At 38.6% G+C, this 20,497-nt stretch overlaps 1 protein-coding gene across 4 annotated transcripts in view; it reads right to left on the reverse strand.

The window, feature by feature from the left end:
* The window catches only part of AKT3 (AKT serine/threonine kinase 3), a 386,558-nt gene that overhangs the window by 6,866 nt on the left and 359,195 nt on the right, over positions 1-20,497 (reverse strand). For all 4 annotated transcript variants that reach the window (XM_032643721.1, XM_032643865.1, XM_032643791.1 and 1 more), the window contains one exon: positions 3,190-3,292. In XM_032643721.1, the coding sequence (XP_032499612.1) occupies positions 3,190-3,292 (103 nt within the window). The remainder of the gene's footprint in view (positions 1-3,189; positions 3,293-20,497) is intronic.

Here is a 20,497-nt window from a genome sequence, read left to right on the forward strand (position 1 = left end):
CCACACCTTGGCCTCAGCCCACCTGCTGAGCTCCTTCCCCTGATTTTTCTCTCTAGAAATCCTGAATTGGAAAATAAGTTGGCAGCTCCACAGGGTCCCCCTGCCTCTAGATTGTGTGGTACACGCTGTCAGTCTAGACGATGCTCGCTGGATGCACGTTTTTGGGCCACCTAGGGCCCAGCATCAGGCCAGGGCCACTCCTCACTGCTAGCAGCACAGTTTAGTGGTCCCTCCCCCATCCCCAGCCCCATGTCCACTCTTTTTTGCTAGGTATTTACCTACCATCACCCTTCACCTAGTGGGTCACAGAACAAAGAACACTGTGGATTGGTTAACCTGATGCTTAAATAAAATTAAAAATAGGGTTATTGAAACCTATAGAGAACTCTGGGTGCCTTTCCTAAAGAGATGGCTTCTCAGGCACACACAGGGGAAAGACGGGGCTCCTGGAAATTATCAGCCCTGCACTCCCCTTTGACCTGTCACATTCCAGAGCTAGTGAGGGGCAGAGCCAGGACACAAAGCAGGGTCTAAGTCCAGGGCTTTCTGCAATCCCATCATTCTCTTCTACACTGGGATTTTACTGTTAACATTTTGGAGTAAAATATGCACTCATGGCTTTGCATTTATTTACACAGCCTACCTATTTCTATGACTTTCAAAATAGCACATTTAGTTTGTTCTAAGAATTAGAATCCACAAATACCAAAAGCTCTATTTAACTTCCCAAAGCTCCCTGTGAAATCCCGTGAGGAGGTAAGCCAAACACAAATTCTGGGCTGTGATGGGCAACAGCATTGTCTGGAGAGAGTTGGGCCTCCTTCTGGCCCTGAAACTACCAGGCCTCGCCATAATCTGTTTATTTACTCATTTAACACATATTCATTGAATACCTACGCTGAGCCAGGTACCTAACTCGGAGCTGGGGTTAGCAGTGTATAAGACAAACCAAATCCTTCTTCTCAGAGCTACTGCATTCAATCTGGAGAAACAGACAGTAAACAAAGAGACAAATGAACCAGAAGAATACCAGCAAGTAAAGGTGTCAATGTAGAGAATTGGCGGGGGCGGGTGGTGATGGGGTCTGATGGACTGCACTGTTTTTAAGGTCGGGAGGCTAAAGAAAGCTTTCTGATAAAGTGACATTTAAAGAGATCTGAAGGACAAGTAAGAATTTATCCGTGCATATGTCTGGGAAAAGAGAATTCTAGGCAGAGAAGAGTAAACACACAGTCCCAAGGCACAGTGAGGCACAGTGTGTTCAAGGTGGGGCTGGAACTCAGGGACTGTGGAGAAGATGGACAGGATGAGGTCTGAGAGCAGGGTGGGACCAGATGTGACAGAGCTGTGCAGCCAGTGTGAGCAGTTGGATTTAGAGCGCAGCAGTGGGGCCCCTGGAAGGTTTGAAGCAGGGGAACAATGGGGTCTGATTACGATTAAGGTTATATCCAAGAGATGAGGCTCTATGGTGGGAAGTACTCCTAGGCCAGTCCAACAACTCAGTGGTGTTGCCCAGAATTTCAGACAATTGTATCACCACAGCCCGCGCCGGGCCAGGGGAAACCATGTCAAGGCTACGCCCACTGCTCCTACTTAGACGGTCCTTAGCTGATTGCCCACAACTCCACAGGCTTTCTAACATCATCTTCAACTCTCAGAGATTCTGATTCTAGCAATGAAGCCCTCACCCACCACTGGTGACAAACCATGAGCAGTGCTTCAACATGCTGCCCTTTCACAGCTTGACCTGGGCCTCGTCGGCCAAGCTATAACTGCTGCTCGTGACTACAGCTAACACTAACTGCGGGACTTAGGGAAGCTCAGCTTCTCTCTGGGTTTTAATGTCTTCCCTTATAAAATGAAAGTTAAGAGGCTCTTAACCTCTTGCAAGTCTAAAGAAAGAGAAGTGCATATGCACACATAATTATATTTTTCATTTCACTGTGTTCATAGTCTCTTTTTTTGTCAGGCCCTGGGTCTCAGGTTAAAATCTCTTGGCCTAGATGACTCCTAGTTTGCCTTTCAATGCTGTAATCAATCGACTACATCCACACTTGAAACAGCACTTTAATCTTCCCTCTCATGGATACTCAGTGTAAATTAGCACCATCAACTAATCTGCCTTTTTTTTTTTTTTTTTTTGCGGGACACAGGCCTCTCACTGTTGTGGCCTCTCCCGTTGCGGAGCACAGGCTCTGGACGCGCAGGCTCAGCGGCCATGGCTCACGGGCCCAGCCGCTCCACGGCATGGCATGTGGGATCTTCCCGGACAGGGGCACGAACCCGTGTCCCCTGCATCGGCAGGCAGACTCTCAACCACTGCGCCACCAGGGAAGCCCCTAATCTGCCTTTTAAAAAGAAAAGAGAGGAGAAGGAATGTAGGAAAGGATATAATAAAAAAGAAAAGGAGAAAAAAACTAAAATGATGTTATTGTGAGCCAAAAGATGTGTGATTGAAGAAATCTTTTAGCTATCCAAATGTGTCCCTGAAACTCAATTTTATCCTTACTGCTTAACTAATGATGACAGAATACAGACCTCTGTCAGCATATGAGAATGTTTATAAATTATATAACAACCTTTTCTTCCCTTTAAGTGAAATATCTTCACCAAAGTGTAGGGCACACACTAGTATACGTGGAATGATTTTAAATGGTGCATGAATGTATAGTTTTAATAGATATGTAATTTAATTTATAATATCAAAAATTACTAGCAAACCAAATTATGTCTTCACAGATATTACTGCTTAAGACACAGCTAAGTAAAAAAGAGTGATTCAGTTTAAAGTGAATTTAAAAACTAAGTAAGCAGGAGACCAGAATTAGCAAAATTTAGAAGGTTGTGTCTGAATGAGCAGTGGGAAATGTGGGAGGTCTTCATTTCAGAATCCTTTCAGCTGATGTCAAAATAATCTATTAGAGAATAGTAAGGAAGGGCTAGTTAGTCTATAATTTAGTCTATAATTCTTAACTCTACAATTTTTCCATATATAACTTTTTTTTTACTCAAAAAAACTTTTCTCTTAGCTACCTGTATTTAGATATTTCCACATTGAAAACCCCATGTTCTTAAATGGAACAGAATAAGTCACTGTGGAATTTGACCTTGAAAATATCCAGTTAAAAAAAAAGGCTGTTTTCTTCAATTGCATTAGAACATAATCAATTTCCTTCTAGATTTACTTACACTTTTCAGGTGGTGTTATTGTAATAGTCTGAGCTGTAAATTCTTCATCAAAGTATCTGGTGTCTGTCTCAGATGTTACTTGAGGCTTAAAAGGAGGTACAAGCTGTAAGAAGCAAAAGAGTACTGTTAACAGACTTCAGTTTAGGAAAATTCATTTCTAGGATAAAATTAGAGAGCAAATACTAAATGAATAGTGCAAGAGGCTAGACTGCTCAGTGACTGTGTAAGGTAGATGTGGTATTTGGCTTCACAGTCAAGACTAAACACAGAACAGTAGGTACCTGGTTGTTCTATATTATATTTGAGGGATTATGTGAAACAGAATAATTGAGAACCAAAGAACAGGGTGCTTCCATGTCCTGGCTATTGTAAATAGAGCTGCAATGAACATTGTGGTACATGACTCTTTTTGAATTATAGTTTTCTCAGGGTATATGCCCAGTAGTGGGATTGCTGGGTCATATGGTAGTTCTATTTTTAGTTTTTTAAGGAACCACCTAAGTGTCCATTGACAGATGAATGGATAAAGAAGATGTGGCACATATATACAATGGAATATTCCTCAGCCATAAAAAGAAACGAAATTGAGTTATTTGTAGTGAGGTGGATGCACCTAGAGACTGTCATACAGAGTGAAGTAAGTCAGAAAGAGCAAAACAAATACCGTATGCTAACATATATGTATGGAATCTAAAAAAAAAAAAAGGTTCTGCAGAACCTAAGGGCAGGACAGGAATAAAGACGCAGATGTAGAGAATGGACTTGAGGACAGGCGGAGGGGGAAGGGTAAGCTGCGACGAAGTGAGAGAGTGGCATGGACATATATACACTACCAAATGTAAAATAGCTAGTGGGAAGCAGCCACATAGCACAGGGAGATCAGCTCAGTGCTTTGTGACCACCTGGGGGGGTGGGATGGGGAGGGTGGGAGGGAGACGCAAGAGGTAGGGGATATGGGAATGTACGTATATTATAGCTGATTCACTTTGTTATAAAGCAGAAACTAACACACCATTGTAAAGCAATTATACTCTAATAAAGATGTTAAAAAAAAAGCAGAAAATAAAAAATAGGGTGGGAAGAGGACACTGAAAAGTCTGTCCTCATATTTTTTCCTAGTAAAATACATACAAAACCGATGGATTTGGGCTGAAACAAAATGTAGGCTCTTCCTAGGGTGGGAAAAGCACAACCTTGCTGGCTTTCTCTAGCTCTTCCTGGTGCCTAGCTGAGCAGGTTATTATTAAAAGTGCAATTTGATAACATAGCTGTTACCTACACAGTTGTTACATAGATCACAGATTGAGTGCTGCCTCTATACTTGGCGGCAAAGAAATATAACTCTGCTTACTTGAAACCCTCTGGAACAGGGGTTCTTGGCAGCCCCTGAAGTGACGTGCAAACGTTTTGTCCATAGATTTTATCCCATTCCTCAAAAGGAACCATGACCCCAAAGATTAAGAGTAACTGCTCCAGGGTTGAGAGAACTGGACTCATTCGCCTCTGACCAGCAGCAGGTATGGGATGTGGGAAAGTCTTGGGATGCTGGAGATGACAGAAGCCTGAGCCATGTGAGCCTCCACTTCCGCTACCTGGGAAGGGACTGGCTGGGAGGGACTGGAACCAGGAGGGAGCTCCTGATTCTCAGGGCTCCAACCTCACAGGTGAGAGCCTACAGGTTTCTTTTTAACATAGGAAGCCCAGACTCAGGGCGTGGAGTCAGAGTATGTGCTCTGATGAATACCATTCAGATAGAAAAATGGAAAACAGAGTGACAGAAATTAGTATATTTTATAAAAATTTTACAGAAACAAATACACAACTGGCATCATTCAATGCATTTTCCACTGTTACTGTCACCAGATTTATGTTAAATAAGACAAAAATCTTTAAAGTATTCTCCAATGTGCTTTTTTAATTCATGCTATTTTATTTATTTTTTTTACATCTTTATTCGAGTATAATTGCTTTACAATGTTGTGTTAGTTTCTGCTGTACAACAAAGTGAATCAGCTATATGTATACATATATCCCCATATCCCTTCCCTTTTGAGCCTCCCTCCCACCCTCATCACAAAGCACTGAGCTGATCTCCCTGTGCTATGCAGCAGCTTCCCACTAGCCATCCATTTTACATTTGGTAGTGTATATACGTCAATGCTACCCTCTCACTTCATCCAGCTTCCCATTCCCCCCCTTTGTGTCCTCAAGTAAGTTCTCTGCGTCTGTGTCTTTATTCCTGCCCTGCCACTAGGTTCATCAGTACCGTTTTTTTAGATTCCACATATATGCATTAGCATACGGTATTTGTTTTTCACTTTCTGACTTACTTCACTCTGTATGATAGACTTTAGGTCCACCCACCTCACTACAGATAATTCAATTTTGTTCCTTTTTATGACTGACTAATATTCCACTGTATATATGTGCCACATCTTCTTTATCCATTTATCTGTCGAAGGACATTCAGGTTGCTTCCATGTCCTGGCTATTGTAAACAGAGCTGCAATGAACATTGTGGTACATGACTCTTTTTGAATTATGGTTTTCTCAGGGTATATGACCAATAGTGGGATTGCTGGGTCATATGGTAGTTCTATTTTTAGTTTTTTAAGGAACCTCCATAGTGGCTGTATCAATTTACATTCCCACCAACAGTGCAAGAGGGTTCCCTTTTCTCCACACCCTCTCCAGCACTTATTGTTGGTAGATTTTTTGATGATGGCCAGTCTGACTGGTGTGAGGTGATACCTCACTGTGGTTTTGATTTCTCTAATGATTAGTGATGTTGAGCATGTTTTCATGTGTTTGTGGGCAATCTGTATATCTTCTTTGGAGGAATGTCTACTTAGGTCTTCTGCCCATTTTTGGATCGGGTTGTTTGTTTTTTTGATATTGAGCTGCATGAGCTGCTTGTGTATTTTGGAGATTAATCCTTTGTCAGTTGCTTCATTTGCAAATATTTTCTCCCATTCTGAGGGTTGTCTTTTCATCTTGTTTACGGTTTCATTAGGTCCCATTTGTTTATTTTTGTTTTTATTTTCATTACTCTAGGAGGTGGATCAAAAAAGATCTTGCTGTGATTTATGTCAAAGAGTGTTCTTCCTATGTTTTCCTCTAAGAGTTTTATAGTGTCCAGGCTTACTATTGGGTGTCTAATCCATTTTGAGTTTATTTTTGTGTATGGTGTTAGGGAGTGTTCTAATTTCATTCGTTTACATGTAGCTGTTCAGTTTTCCCAGCACCACTTATTGAAGAAACTGTCTTTTCTCCATTATATATTCTTGCTTCCTTTGTCAAAGATAAGGTGACCATATGTGCGTGGGTTTATCTTGGGCTTTCTATCCCGTCCCATTGATCTATATTTCTGGTTTTGTGCCAGTACCATACTGTCTTGATTATTGTAGCTTTGTAGTATAGTCTGAAGTCAGAGAGCCTGATTCTTCCAGCTCTGTTTTTCTTTCTGAAGATTGCTTTGGCTATTCGGGGCCTTTGTTTCCATACAAATTTTAAAATTATTTGTTCTAGTTCTGTGAAAAATGCTATTGGTATTTGATAGGGATTGCATTGAATCTTTAGATTGCTTTGGGTAGTACAGTCATTTTCACAATGTTGATTCTTCCAATCCAAAAACATGGTATATCTCTCCATCTGTTTGTACCATCTTTAATTTCTTTCATCAGTGTCATATAGTATTCTGCATACAGGTCATTTGTCTCCTTAGGTAGGTTTATTCTTAGGTATTTTATTCTTTTTGTTGCAATGGTAAATGGCAGTGTTTCCTTAGTTTCTTTTTCAGACTTTTCGTTGTTAGTTATAGGAATACAAGAGATTTCTGTGCATTAATTTTGTATCCTGCTACTTTACCAAATTCATTGATTAACTCTACTAGTTTTCTGGTGGCATCTTTAGGATTTTCAGACTATGTTTTGGAAAACCAAGGGATGAGCAGAATTAAAAGCAGTTTTTCGAAATAAAGCACCACATTTCAGTTTGCAGCACATGTTACAAAGCATTTTAAATTTCTTTTCTTTTTAACATTCTTTCTCTATGCCCCCAGTACACAGATATTCTAAAGTCTGTATCATTAGCAATCACTTTTTTGGGAACTGAAACAAATTCAGGTTCCACTGATGAGCTGTAATGGCTGCTAAGGTACCAGAACACGTTTCTAGCTGCTCTGTTAGGATGACTGGAAACAAGCAAGCAGTTCACTCCACTGATGGAAATCTTCCCTCTTCCATTCATTCAAAAGCTCATTCTCACACTGCTCTGTTTTTCTTCAACACTTTTCAACATCTGACACATATACACATGCATCACCATTACACCTCCTCTCAATAAAATAAAAGTTCCACAAGAGCAATGATTTTTAAAGTCCCTCACCGGCATCATACACATGCACACAACACCAACGATGACAGTGACTGGAGAATTTTTGGTTTTCCTTTTAGAAAACTGAGGGATAACTGCCTCTCTGGCAGGCAAGTAGGAGACTGGGATTCTGGTTGTGACTTTCTTTCTGATTCACCATTCTACAAATGTTCAAAAAATAGGTCTCATCCTTTCAATAAAAAAGAATTAACTAGAAGAAATTCTCCGAGCAGAAATGGGCTTCTATTGGGCATGTGGAGTAGGTTTTGCTTACCTCTGCCCACCCTTCCCATATGGTTCCTTCTGATGGCAGAAATGTAAATCTTAAATCTGCCTTCAAGTTAGGGGAAAGCTGTTATCTTTTTAGATGAGAGACAGAATGGTCACCTGAAACTTTAAAAAAACTGAAACAAATCTTTAAACAGTTTTCAAAAGATTACAGGGCGCTTAAACTAGTCTGTTAAAATGTCATGATACTACATTTACCTGACCTCCTCTCTCAAACAGCTGCCCTCCCCATTACTTTCTATCCTCACATTGCTTTATTTTTCTTTAAAAGACTTTTCAACATCTGATACATACACACCTACATATACACATGCAAAATACAGGTTTATTGTCATTACACCTCCTCCCCAGTAAAATACAAGTTCCACAAGGGTAAGTACTTTAAAGAACAGTTTTATGATTGACATACAATAAACTGCACACATATCTTAAGAGTGTACAAAAAAAGAGTATACAATTTGATGTTTTGACATATGTATATACCCATGAAATCAAGATGATGAACATACCCATCACTTGTAGATATTTTCTCATAACCCTATGTAATCCTGTCCTCTCTTCTATCCCCTTGCAGGCAATAGCTGACCTCCTTTCTGCCATGAGTGATTTGTTTATATTTTCTCGACTTTTACGTATTTGGAATCAAATAGTATGTATTCTTCGTCTGGTTTCTTTCACTTAGCATGATTATTTTGACACTCATCCACATCATTGCTTCTATCAATAGCTCATCCATTTTACTGTTGGGTAATATTCCATCATACAGATGTACCTCAATTTGTTTATCCATTCACCTCTCCATGGACTTCTGGGTTGCTTCTAGTTTGGGGCTAAAACAAATAAAGCTGCTAAGAATCTTTATGCCCAAGTCTTTCCCAAAGTAGTTGCATTGCTGCATGTTCCTATCAACAGCAAAGAAGAGTCCTAGTTGTTCCACAGTCTTGTCAACATTGTTTTATTCTAATACGTTTTATTCTATATTCTAATATGTGGTGGTATTTCACTATGTTTTAATTTATATTTCTCTAATGAATAATCAATCACCTTTTTCACAAGTTTATTTCTTCTTTGATGAAGTGTCTTCTCAAATATTTGTCCTTTTTTTTCCCTTCTCATTAGGTTTACAGAGTTCTTTATACATTCTGTATGCATGTCCTTTGTCAGATTTGTGACTTGTGGCTACTCTCTTCATTCTCTTATCAGTGACTTTTGAAGAATACACATTCTTAATTTTGATAAAGTCTGATTTATTACTTTTTTTCTATGGATCATGCTTTGCCCTTGTCTAAGAAATCTCTGCATAATCTAATACCACAAAGATTTTTCTCCTGTATGTTCAGAACTATAATACATTTGGAGTTAATTTCATATATACTGCAAATTATTTTTTTAACATGGATGTCCAATTGTTTCAGCACTAAGTTGAACTACATTTATACTTTTATTGAAAGTCAATTAACCATATATATGTGAGTCTCTTTCCAGATTTTCTATTGTGTTGTATTGATCTCTTTGGCCAACTTTATGGTGAATAAAGATGGTATCTGTTCATTAACAAGCTCTCTTGATTTGATTACTGTGAGTTAATAATAAGTCTTGACGTCAGGTAGGTAGGCCCTCCAACTTCATTTTTTTGTCAAGTTGTTCTGGCTCTTTTAAGTCCTCTATATATCATATGAATTTTAGAATCAACCTAATAATCTCTACAGAATAACCTCCTAGGGTCTTGATTAGGGTTGTGCTGAATTTATCTATCAATTTTGAGAGAACTAACATCTTAAAAATATTGAGTCTTCTAGATCATGAACACAGTATATCTTTCCATTGTTTTAGGCTGTTTTTAACTTCTCCCAACAATTATTTTAGTTTTCAGTATAAAGGTCTTTCAAATCTTGTCAAAAGCATCCCTAGAAGAGACCTTCAAGATGGCAGAGGAGTAAAGACGTGGAGATCACCTTCTTCCCCAGAAATACATCAAAAATACATCTACATGTGGAACAACTCTTACAGAACACCTACTGAATGCTGGCAGAAGACCTCAGACTTCCCAAAAGGCAAGAAAACCCCCACATACCTGGGTAGGGCAAAAGAAAAAAGAAAAAAAAGAGACAAAAGAATAGGGAACCTCTGGGAGGGAGCTGTGAAGGAGGAAGTTTCCACACACTAGGAAGCCCCTTCACTGGTGGAGACAATGGGTGGGCAGGGGGGGAAGCTTCAGAGCCACGGAGGAGAGGGCAGTAACAGGCATGCAGAGGGCAAAGTGGAGAGATTCCTGCACAAAGGATCAGTGTCAACCAGCACTCACCAACCTGAGACGCTTGTCTGCTCACCCGCTGGGGCTGGGAGCTAAGGCTCGGGCTTCACAGGTCAGATCCCAGGGAGAGGACTGAGGTTGGCTGCGTGAACACAGCCGGAAGGCGGCTAGTGCACCACAGCTAGCCGGAAGAGAGTATGGGAAAAAGTATGGATCTGCTGGAGAGGCAAGAGACCATTGTTTCAGGGTGCGCAAGGAGAGGGCATTCAGAGCACCGCCTAAAGGAGCTCCAGAGAAGGGTGGAGCCACGGCTATCAGCTCTGACCCCACAGGCGGGCATGAACCGCTAACGCTGCTGCCGCTGCCACTAAGGATTCTGTGTGCAACCACAGGTCACTACCTACACCCCCCTGGGAGCCTGTGCAGCCCGCCACTGCCAGGGTCCTGTGATCCAAGGACAACTTTCCCGGCAAAACACACAGTGCACCTCAGGCAGTTGCAATGTCACGCTAGCCTCTGCCGCCACAGGCTGGCCCCACAATCCAGTTATGACTACCATACCCCTCCCTCTCCCTGGCCTGAGTGAGCAAGAGAGCCCTAATCAGCTGCTGATTTAACCCTCTCCTGTCTGGGCAGGGAACAGACTCCTGAGGGCAGCCTACACACAGAGGCGGGGCCAAAACCAAAGCTGAACCCCAGGAGTTGTGTGAACAAAGAAGAGAAAGGGAAATTTCTCTGTGCAGCCTCAGGAGGATTGGATTAAATCCCTACAATCAACTTGATAAACCCTGCATCTGTGGAATACCTGAATAGACAATGAATGTTCCCCAAATTGAGGTGGTGGACTTTGGGAACAACTGTAGACTTAGGGTTTGCTTTCTGCATCTAATTGGTTTCTGGTTTTATTTTTATCTTAATTTAGTTTTTAGTGCTTAATATCATTGGTGGATTTGTTAATTGGTTTGGTTGCTCTGTTCCTTTTTTAAATTTTTGATTTTTTTGATTTTTTTCCCCTTTTCCTCTTTTTGTGAGAGTGTATATGTATGCTTCTTTGTGTGATTTTGTCTGTTTAGGTTTGCTCTTACCACATGTCCTAGAGTTCCGTCTGTTTTTTTTTTTTTTTTTCTTTTCTTTCTTTCTTCCTTTTCTTCTGAGCCATGTGGCTGGCGGGGTCTTGGTCCTCCGGCCGGGTGTCAGACCTGAGCCTCTGACGGGGGAGGGCTGAGTCCAGGACATTGGACCACCAGAAACCTCCCAGCCCCACGTGATATCAATTGGCGAGAGCTCTCCCAGAGATCTTCGTCTCAACACTAATACCCAGCTCCACCAACGGCCAGCAAGCTCCAGTGCAGGAGGCCCCATGCCAAAAAACTAGGAAGACAGGAACACAATCCCACCCATTAGCAGAGAGGCTGCCTAAAGTCATACTAAGTTCACAGACAACCCAAAACACACCACCAGATGCAGCCCTGCCCACCAGAAGGACAAGATGCAGCCCCACCCACCAGAACACAGGTACCAGTCCCCTCCACCAGGAAGCCTACACAAGTCACTGAACCAACCTCACCCACTGGGGGCAGACACCAAAAATAACGGGAACTACAAACCTGCAGCCTGTGAAAAGGAGACCCCAAACACACTAAGTAAAATGATAAGACAGAGAAATATGCAGCAGATGAACGAGCAAGGTAAAAACACACCAGACCAAATGAATGAAGAGGAAATAGGCAGTCCATCTGAAAAAGGGTTCAGAGTAATGATAGTGACGACGATCCAAAATCTTGGAAATAGAATGGAGAAAATACAAGAAGTGTTTAACAAGGACCGAGAAGAACTAAAGAGCAAACAAACAATGATGAATCGACAAAATAAATGAAATTAAAAATACTCTAGAAGGAATCAATAGCCGAATAACTGAGGCAGAAGAAGGATAAGTGACCTGGAAGATAAAATAGTGGAAATAACTGCCACAGAGCAGAGTAAAGAAAAAAGAATGAAAAGAATTGAGGACAGTCTCAGAGGTCTCTGGGATGATATTAAAAGCACCGACATTCAAATTACAGGGGTTCCAGAAGAAGAAGAGATAAAGAAAGTGCCTGAGAAAATATTTGAAGAGATGATAGCTGAAAACTTCTCTAACATGGGAAAGGAAATAGTCAATCAAGTCGAGGAAGCACAGAGAGTCCCATACAGGATAAATCCAAGGAGAAACATGCCAAGACACATATTAATCAAACTATCAAAAATTAAATTCAGGGCTTCCCTGGTGGCACAGTGGTTGAGAGTCCACCTGCCAATGCAGGGGATGCGGATTCGTGCCCCAGTCCGGGAAGATCCCACATGCCATGGAGCGGCTAGGCCCATGAGCCATGGCTGCTGAGCCTGTGCACCCGGAGCCTGTGCTCTGCAATGGGAGAGGCCATAACAGTAAGAGGCCTGCGTACCACAAAAAAAAAAAAAAATAAATAAATAAAAAACATTAAATTCAAAGAAAAAATATTAAAAGCAGCAAGGGAAAAGCAACAAATAACATACAAGGGAATCCCCATAAGGTTAACAGTTCACCTTTCAGCAGGAACTCTGCAAGCCAGAAGGGAGTGGCAAGACATATTTAAAGTGACGAAAGGGAAAAATCTACAACCAGGATTACTCTACCCAGCAAGGACCTCATTCAGATTCGACAGAGAAATTAAAACCTTTACAGACAAGCAAAAGTTAAGAAAATTCAGCACCACCAAACTAGCTTTACAACAAATGCTAAAGTAACTTCTCTAGGCAGGAAACACAAAAGAAGGAAAAGACCTACAATAACAAACCCAAAACAATTAAGAAAATGATAGTAGGAACATACATATTGATAATTACCTTAAATGTAAATGGATTAAATGCGCCAAGCAAAACAAACATATTAGCTGAATGGATTCAAAAACAAGACCCATATATATGCTATCTACAAGAGACCCACATCAGATGTAGAGACACATACAGACTGAAAGTGAGGGATGGAAAAAGATATTCCATGCAAATGGAAATCAAAAGGAAGCTGGAGTAGCAATACTCATATCAGATGAAATAGACTTTAAAGAAAAGACTATTACAAGAGACAAAGAAAGACACTACATAATGATCAAGGGATTAATCCAAGAAGAAGATATAACAGTTGTAATTATTTATGTACCCAACATAGGAGCACCTCAATACATAAGGCAAATGCAAACAGCCATAAAGGGGAAATTGACAGTAACACAATAATAGTAGAGGACTTTAGCACCCCATTTTCACCAATGGGTAGATCATCCCAAATGAAAATAAGGAAACACAAGCTTTAAAAGTCACATTAGATCAGACGGACTTAACTGATATTTATAGGACATCCCATCCCAAAACAACAGAATATACTTTCTTCTCAAGGGCTCATGGAATATTCTCCAGGATAGATCATATCATGGGCCACAAATCAATCATTGGTACACTTAAGAAAAGTGAAATCATATGAAGTATCTTTTCCAACCACAAAGCTATGAGACTAGATATGAATTCAGGAAAAAAACTGTTAAAAATACAAACACATGGAGGCTAAACAATACACTACTAAATAACCAAAAGATCACTGAAGAAATTGAAGAGGAAATCAAAAAATAGCTAGAAACAAATCACAACGAAAACACAATGATCCAAACCTATGGGATGCAGCAAAAGCAGTTCTAAGAGGGAAGTTTACAGCAATACAATCCTACCTCAAGAAACAAAAAACATCTCAAATAAACAACCTAACCTTACACCTAAAGCAATTAGAAAAAGAAGAACAAAAAATCCCCCAAAGTTAGCAGAAGGAAAGAAATCATAAAGATTAGATTAAAAAATAAATGAAAAAGAAATGAAGGAAATGATAGCAAAGATTAATAAAACTAAAAGCTGAGAACCAACTCTCAAAGAACTTGAGAAGATAAACAAAATTGATAAAACATTAGCCAGACTTATCAAGAAAAACAGGGAGAAGACTCAATCAACAGAATTAGAAATGAAAAAGGAGAAGTAACAACTGACACTGCAGAAATACAAAGGATCATGAGAGACTACAACAAACAACTATATGCCAGTAATATCGACAACCTGGAAGAAATGGAAAAATTCTTAGAAAAGTACAAGCTTCGAGTACTGAACCAGGAAGAAATAGAAAATATGAACAGACCAATCACAAACACTGAAATTGAAACTGTGATTAAAAATCTTCCAACAAACAAAAGCCCAGGACCCGATGGCTACACAGGTGAATTCTATCAAACATTTAGAGAAGAGCTAACACCTATCCTTCTCAAACTCTTCCAAAATACAGCACAGGGATGAACACTCCCAAACTCATTCTATGAGGCCATCACCCTGATACCAAAACCAGACAGAGATGCCACACACACAGAAAAAAAAACTACAGGCCAATATCACTGATGAACATAGATGCCAAGATCCTCAACAAAATACTGGCAAATAGAATCCAAAAGTACATTAAAAGGATCATACACCATGATCAAGTGGGGTTTATTCCAGGAATGCAAGGATTCTTCAATATACGCAAATCAATCAATGTGATACACCACATTAACTAACTGAAGGATAAAAAACACATGATCATCTCAATAGATGCCAAAAGCTTTTGACAAAATACAACACTGATTTATGATAAAAACCCTCCAGAAAGTGGACATAAAGGAAACCTACCTCAACATAATAAAGGCCATATATGACAAACCCACAGCCAACAACATTCTCTGTGGTGAAAAACTGAAACCATTTCCTCTAAGATTAGGAACAAGACAAGGTTGCCTACTCTCACCACTATTATTCAACATAGTTTTGGAAGTTTTAGCCACAGCAATCAGAGAAGAAAAGGAAATAAAAGGAATCCAAATGAGAAAAGAAGAAGCAAAACTATCACTGTTTGCAGATGACATAATACTATACATGGAGAATCCTAAAGATGCTACCAGAAAACTACCAGAGCTAATCAATAAATTTTGTAAAGTAGCAGGATACAAAATTAATGCACAGAAATCTCTTGTATTCCTATACACTAATGCCGAAAAATCTGAAAGAGAAATTAAGGAAACACTCCCATTTACCATTGCAACAAAAAGAATAAAATACCTAGGAATAAACCTACCTAAGGAGACAAATGACCTGTATGCAGAAAACTGTAAGACACTGATGAAAGAAATTAAATACAAACAGATGGAGAGATATACCATGTTTTTGGACTGGAAGAATCAACATTGTGAAAATGACTGTACTACCCAAAGCAATCTAAAGATTCAATGCAATCCCTATCAAGCTACCAATTGCATTTTTCACAGAAGTACAACAAAAAATTTTACAATTTGTATGGAAACACAAAAGATCCCGAATAGTCAAAGCACTCTTGAGAAAGAAAAATGGAGCTGGAGGAGTCAGGCTCCCGGACTTCAGTCTCTATTACAAAGCTACAGCAAAGAAGACAGTATGGTGCTGGAACAAAAACAGAAATATAGATCAATGGAACAGTATAGAAAGCTCAGAGATAAACCCATGCACATATGGTCCCCTTATCTTTGACAAAGGAGCCAAGGATACACAATGGAGAAAAGACAGCCTCTTCAATAAGTGGTGCTGGGAGAACTGAACAGCTACATGTAGATGAATGAAATTTGAACACTTCCTAACACCATACACAAAAATAAACTCAAAATGGATTAAAGACCTAAATGTAAGGCCAGACACTATGAAACTCTTAGAGGAAAACATAGGAAGAACACCCTATGACATAAATCACAGCAAGATCCTTTTTGACCCACCTCCTAGAGAAATGGAAATAAAAAGAAAAATAAACAAATGGGGCCTAATGAAACTTCAAAGCTTTTGCACAGCAAAGGAAACCATAAACAAGACAAAAAGACAACCCTCAGAATGGGGGAAAATATTTGCAAATGAAGCAACTGACAAAGGATTAATCTCCATAATATACAAGCAGCTCATGCAGCTCAATATCAAAAAAACAAACAACCCAATCCAAAAATGGGCAGAAGACCTAAGTAGACATTCCTCCAAAGAAGATATACTGATTGCCCACAAACACATGAAAAGATACTCAACATCACTAATCATTAGAGAAATGCAAATCAAAATCACAGTGAGGTATCACCTAACAGCAGTCAGAATGGCCATCATCAAAAAATCTACAAACAATAAATGCTGGAGAGGGTGTGGAGAAAAGGGAACCCTCTTGCACTGTTGGTGGGAATGCATATCGATACAGCCACTATGGAGAACAGTACGGAGCTTCCTTAAAAAACTAAAAATAGAACTACCATATGACCCAGCAATCCCACTACTGGGCATATACCCTGAGAAAATCATAATTCAAAAAGAGACACGTACCACAATGTTCACTGCAGCAATATTTACAATAGCTAGGACATGGAACCATCCTAAATGTCCATGGACAGATGAATGGATAAAGAAGATGTGGCACATACATACAATGGATTATTACTCAGCCATAAAAAGCAATGAAATTGAGTTATTTGTAGTGAGGTGGATGGACCTAGAGACTGTCATACAGAGTGAAGTAAGTCAGAAAGAGAAAAAGAAATACTGTATGCTAATACATACATATGGAATCTAAAAAAAAATATGGTTCTGATGAACCTAAGGGTAGGATAGGAATAAAGGTGCAGACGTAGAGAATGGACTTGAGGACATGGGGAGGGGGAAGGGTAAGCTGAGATAAAGTGAGAGAGTAGCACTGACATATATACACTACCAAATGTAAAATAGCTAGCTAGTGGGAAGCAGCTGCATAGCACAGGGAGATCAGCTTGGTGCTTTGTGACCACCTAGAGGGGAGGAATAGGGAGAGTGGGAGGGAGGCGCAAGAGGGAGGGTATGTGGGGATATATGTATACATATAGCTGATTCACTTTGTTATAAAGCAGAAAGTAACGCAACATTGTAAAGCAATTATACTCCAGTAAAGCTGTTAAAAAAAGAAAAGTATTGCTAAGTATTTCACATTTCTGTTGTTATCATAAATAATATTTTTATTCATTTCCACTTTGGGTTGTTGCTGCTGTATAAAATTACAATTCTTTTTATATCCTGAACTCTATATATTCATCTTGTATCAAGTACACCCATGGGTTAAACTTTCATAGCTTTTTTATAGATTCCATCTGATTTTTTACATATATAAATCATGTTGTTCATGAATAAAGACAGATTTACTTCTTTCTTTCCAATCTATATGCATTTTAAATTCTTTTTCTTGCCTTACCTTATTAGAACCTCCAGTACAATGGTGAACAGAGTGAACATTTTTGCCTTGTGAAACCATTCAGTCTTTCTTCATTAAGATATTTAATATAATAGGTTTTCCATAGATGTTCTTTATCAGGTTAAAAAAGTTTCCTATTCCAGGTCTACTGGGAGTATTTTTGTTTGCTTGCTTTTTGGCTTAAATCACAAATGGATGTAAGATTTGTTTTGAATGCTTCTTTTCCTGCATCCATTGAGATAAACGTGTATTTATTCAGTCTATTAATATGATAAATTACAGTGATCAATTGAAAATTAAACCAACCTTGTATTCCTGGAATAAACCCCACCTGGTAAAGATGTGCTGTTTTTTTTAAAAAATCTTTTTTTGGACTTAATTTGCTAAAATCATGTTAAGTGTTTTTTCTACATATATGTCTATTAAGGAAATTTGTTTATAGTTTTATTTTTCTTGTACTATCTTTGCCTGCTTTGGGTAGCAGATTAAGCTAGCCCCATAGAATGAATTAGGAAATATTCCCTAATATTCAATTTTGCAAAAGAACTTGTATAGCACTGATACTATTTCTTACTTAAACGTTCAGTGGAATGTATTGGTGAAGCCACATAGGTCTGGAGTCTTCTTTGTGAGAAGGGTTTTAACTACAAATATAATTTCTTTAACACACACAAAGCTATTCATGATTATCTCTTTTGCTTTGGCAGTTTGTGTCTTTCAAGGAATTTGTCCATTTCAGCAAAATTGTTGAATTCATTGACAAAGGTTTTCATAATATTTCCTTATAAACCACTTAAAACCCATAAAATCTGTAGTAAAGTCACCTCTCATTCATAATATTAATAATTTTCTTCTCACCTTTTTGTTAAATTTTGTTAGAAATTTATCAGTCTTCTAAAAAATACTAGCTTTTCCTTTCATTGATTTTCTCTATTATTTTTCTATTTCATTGACTGCTGTCCCAATCTTTGTTATTTCCTTTCTTCTACTTACACTGGGTTTAATTTGTTCCTCTTATTTTAGTTTCTTAAGATAGAACTGATCTTAGACCTTTCTTCTTTTCAAATATAATCAGTTGGTACTATAAATTTCCCTTGAACTATTGTATTAGTTGTATCCCAGAGATAACATTTTGCTTTCATTTTTACTCGGTTCAAGATACTTTCTCGTTTCCCTGCTGGTTTCTCTGACCCATGGATTATTTTAAATTGTGTTTAGTTTCCAAATACTTGGAAATTTTCCACATATCCTTTTGTTTTGATTTCTAATTTAATTCCCTTTCATTCAAAGAGAACATGCTTTAAATTATTTGGACCCTTTTAAATTTATAGAGAGTTGTTTTGCCCAAATATGGTATATCATGGTAAGTGTTCTGTATGGCCTTGAAAAGAATAAGTCTTCTGTTATTGGGTGGTTTTCTATAAATGTCAGTTAGATTAAGTTTGGTTGATAGTATTGCTAAAGTGTTTTGTAATCTTAATGATTTTCTCTCTACTTCTATTAATTATTTGAAGATAGGTATTGAAATATCCATCTATAATTTTGGATTTATATATTTTTCCTTGCAGTTCTATTAGCTTTGCTTTATGTATTTAAGTTTTGTTATTAGGTACACAAATGATTAAGATTGTTATGTCCTCTTGATGAACTGATCCCTTTGTTATAATGAAATAATCCTCCTGATCTCCAGTAATATTACCTGCTTTGAACTCTACTTCATAGATATTAATATAAGCACTCTCGTCTTCTCTTGATTGGTATGAGCATGGAATATCATTTCCCATTTTACCTATCTGTATTTTACATTTAAAGTGGGTTTCTCTAATCCACATAGAGGTGTTTTTTGCTTTTTATCCAGTCTGACAATCTCTGTCTTTTAATTGTGTTTAGAGTTTATCTACATTTAATGTGATTACTGATATGGTTGGGATTAAATGTACCATCTTGCTATTTGTTTTATACTTGTCTCATCTGGGACATTGTTTTACACTTAGGCTATATCTCTAATTCCTTAAATAGTGCTTGCCACATAGTAGTACTCCATACTTCCTGAATAAGTGAATATATCATTCAATCGGATGTCAGAGAACATTCAGTCTACCATTTTAGAGATGAGGAAATTAAAACTAAAGTTAGTAAAATAACTTGCTAAAGATGATACAAATAGCAACTGAAGCAGCAAAAACCTAGGTTTCCTGATCCCAAGCTCTTTCTACTATAGTACTTAGAATGTGAAGACTGCATGAAAACTGTTTTTGCTTTTGATTGCTTCTCCAGACATTAGTTAAAGATATTTATGCTGGAGGACATTATTTCCTGCCCAAGTCCCCCTCACACACAGAAGAAGAAGGCAATACAGTGAAATGTACAGGGAAGTAAAAACCCTAAAATTTCGTATATGGGGAAAGATGTGAGAGAGATCTGCAAGAAAATGGTACAGTATTCAACAGAGGTATACTCACAGAAATCAATCAAGCTCAGAAATGCTCAGAGCTTGGATTTTATCACAGATTACTAGAATATACATTTAAACAATAAGTGAACAAATTTCAAATATTTAATTATTATGGGCTGAACTGTATTTCCCTCCAAATCCATATGTTGAAGTCCTAACCTCTCCCAGTGACTATTTGAAGATAGGGCCTTTAAAGAGATGATTACATTAAAATGGGGCGTTAGCCTTAATCCTACCTGACTGTGTCCTCATAAATGGAGAAAATTTGGACCCTCAAAAGGACACCAGGAGCATACACACACAGAGGACAAAGCAAGAAGGCGGCCATCTGCAAGCCAAGGAAAGAGGCTTCAGAAGAAACCAACCCTGCCAACACCTTGATCTTAGATTCCAGCCTCCAGAACTGTGAGAACATAAAAATTTCTGTTGTTTAAGTCACCCAGTCTGTGATATTTTGTTATGGCAGCCCTAGCGGGCTAACACATTAATTTTCTATTTTGTCTTTAAACCAGTATCGTCTTAATATCGTCTTCTTTTCTCTCTGCACACATCTCTCAAAACACTCCTGCATCAATGGCCACAATGTAAGCTTTCATTTAGTAATGGTAAGGTATGGACAAAGTCAGGAACACTC

Source organism: Phocoena sinus, chromosome 1, assembly GCF_008692025.1.
Source record: "Phocoena sinus isolate mPhoSin1 chromosome 1, mPhoSin1.pri, whole genome shotgun sequence".
Lineage (NCBI taxonomy): Eukaryota > Metazoa > Chordata > Mammalia > Artiodactyla > Phocoenidae > Phocoena > Phocoena sinus.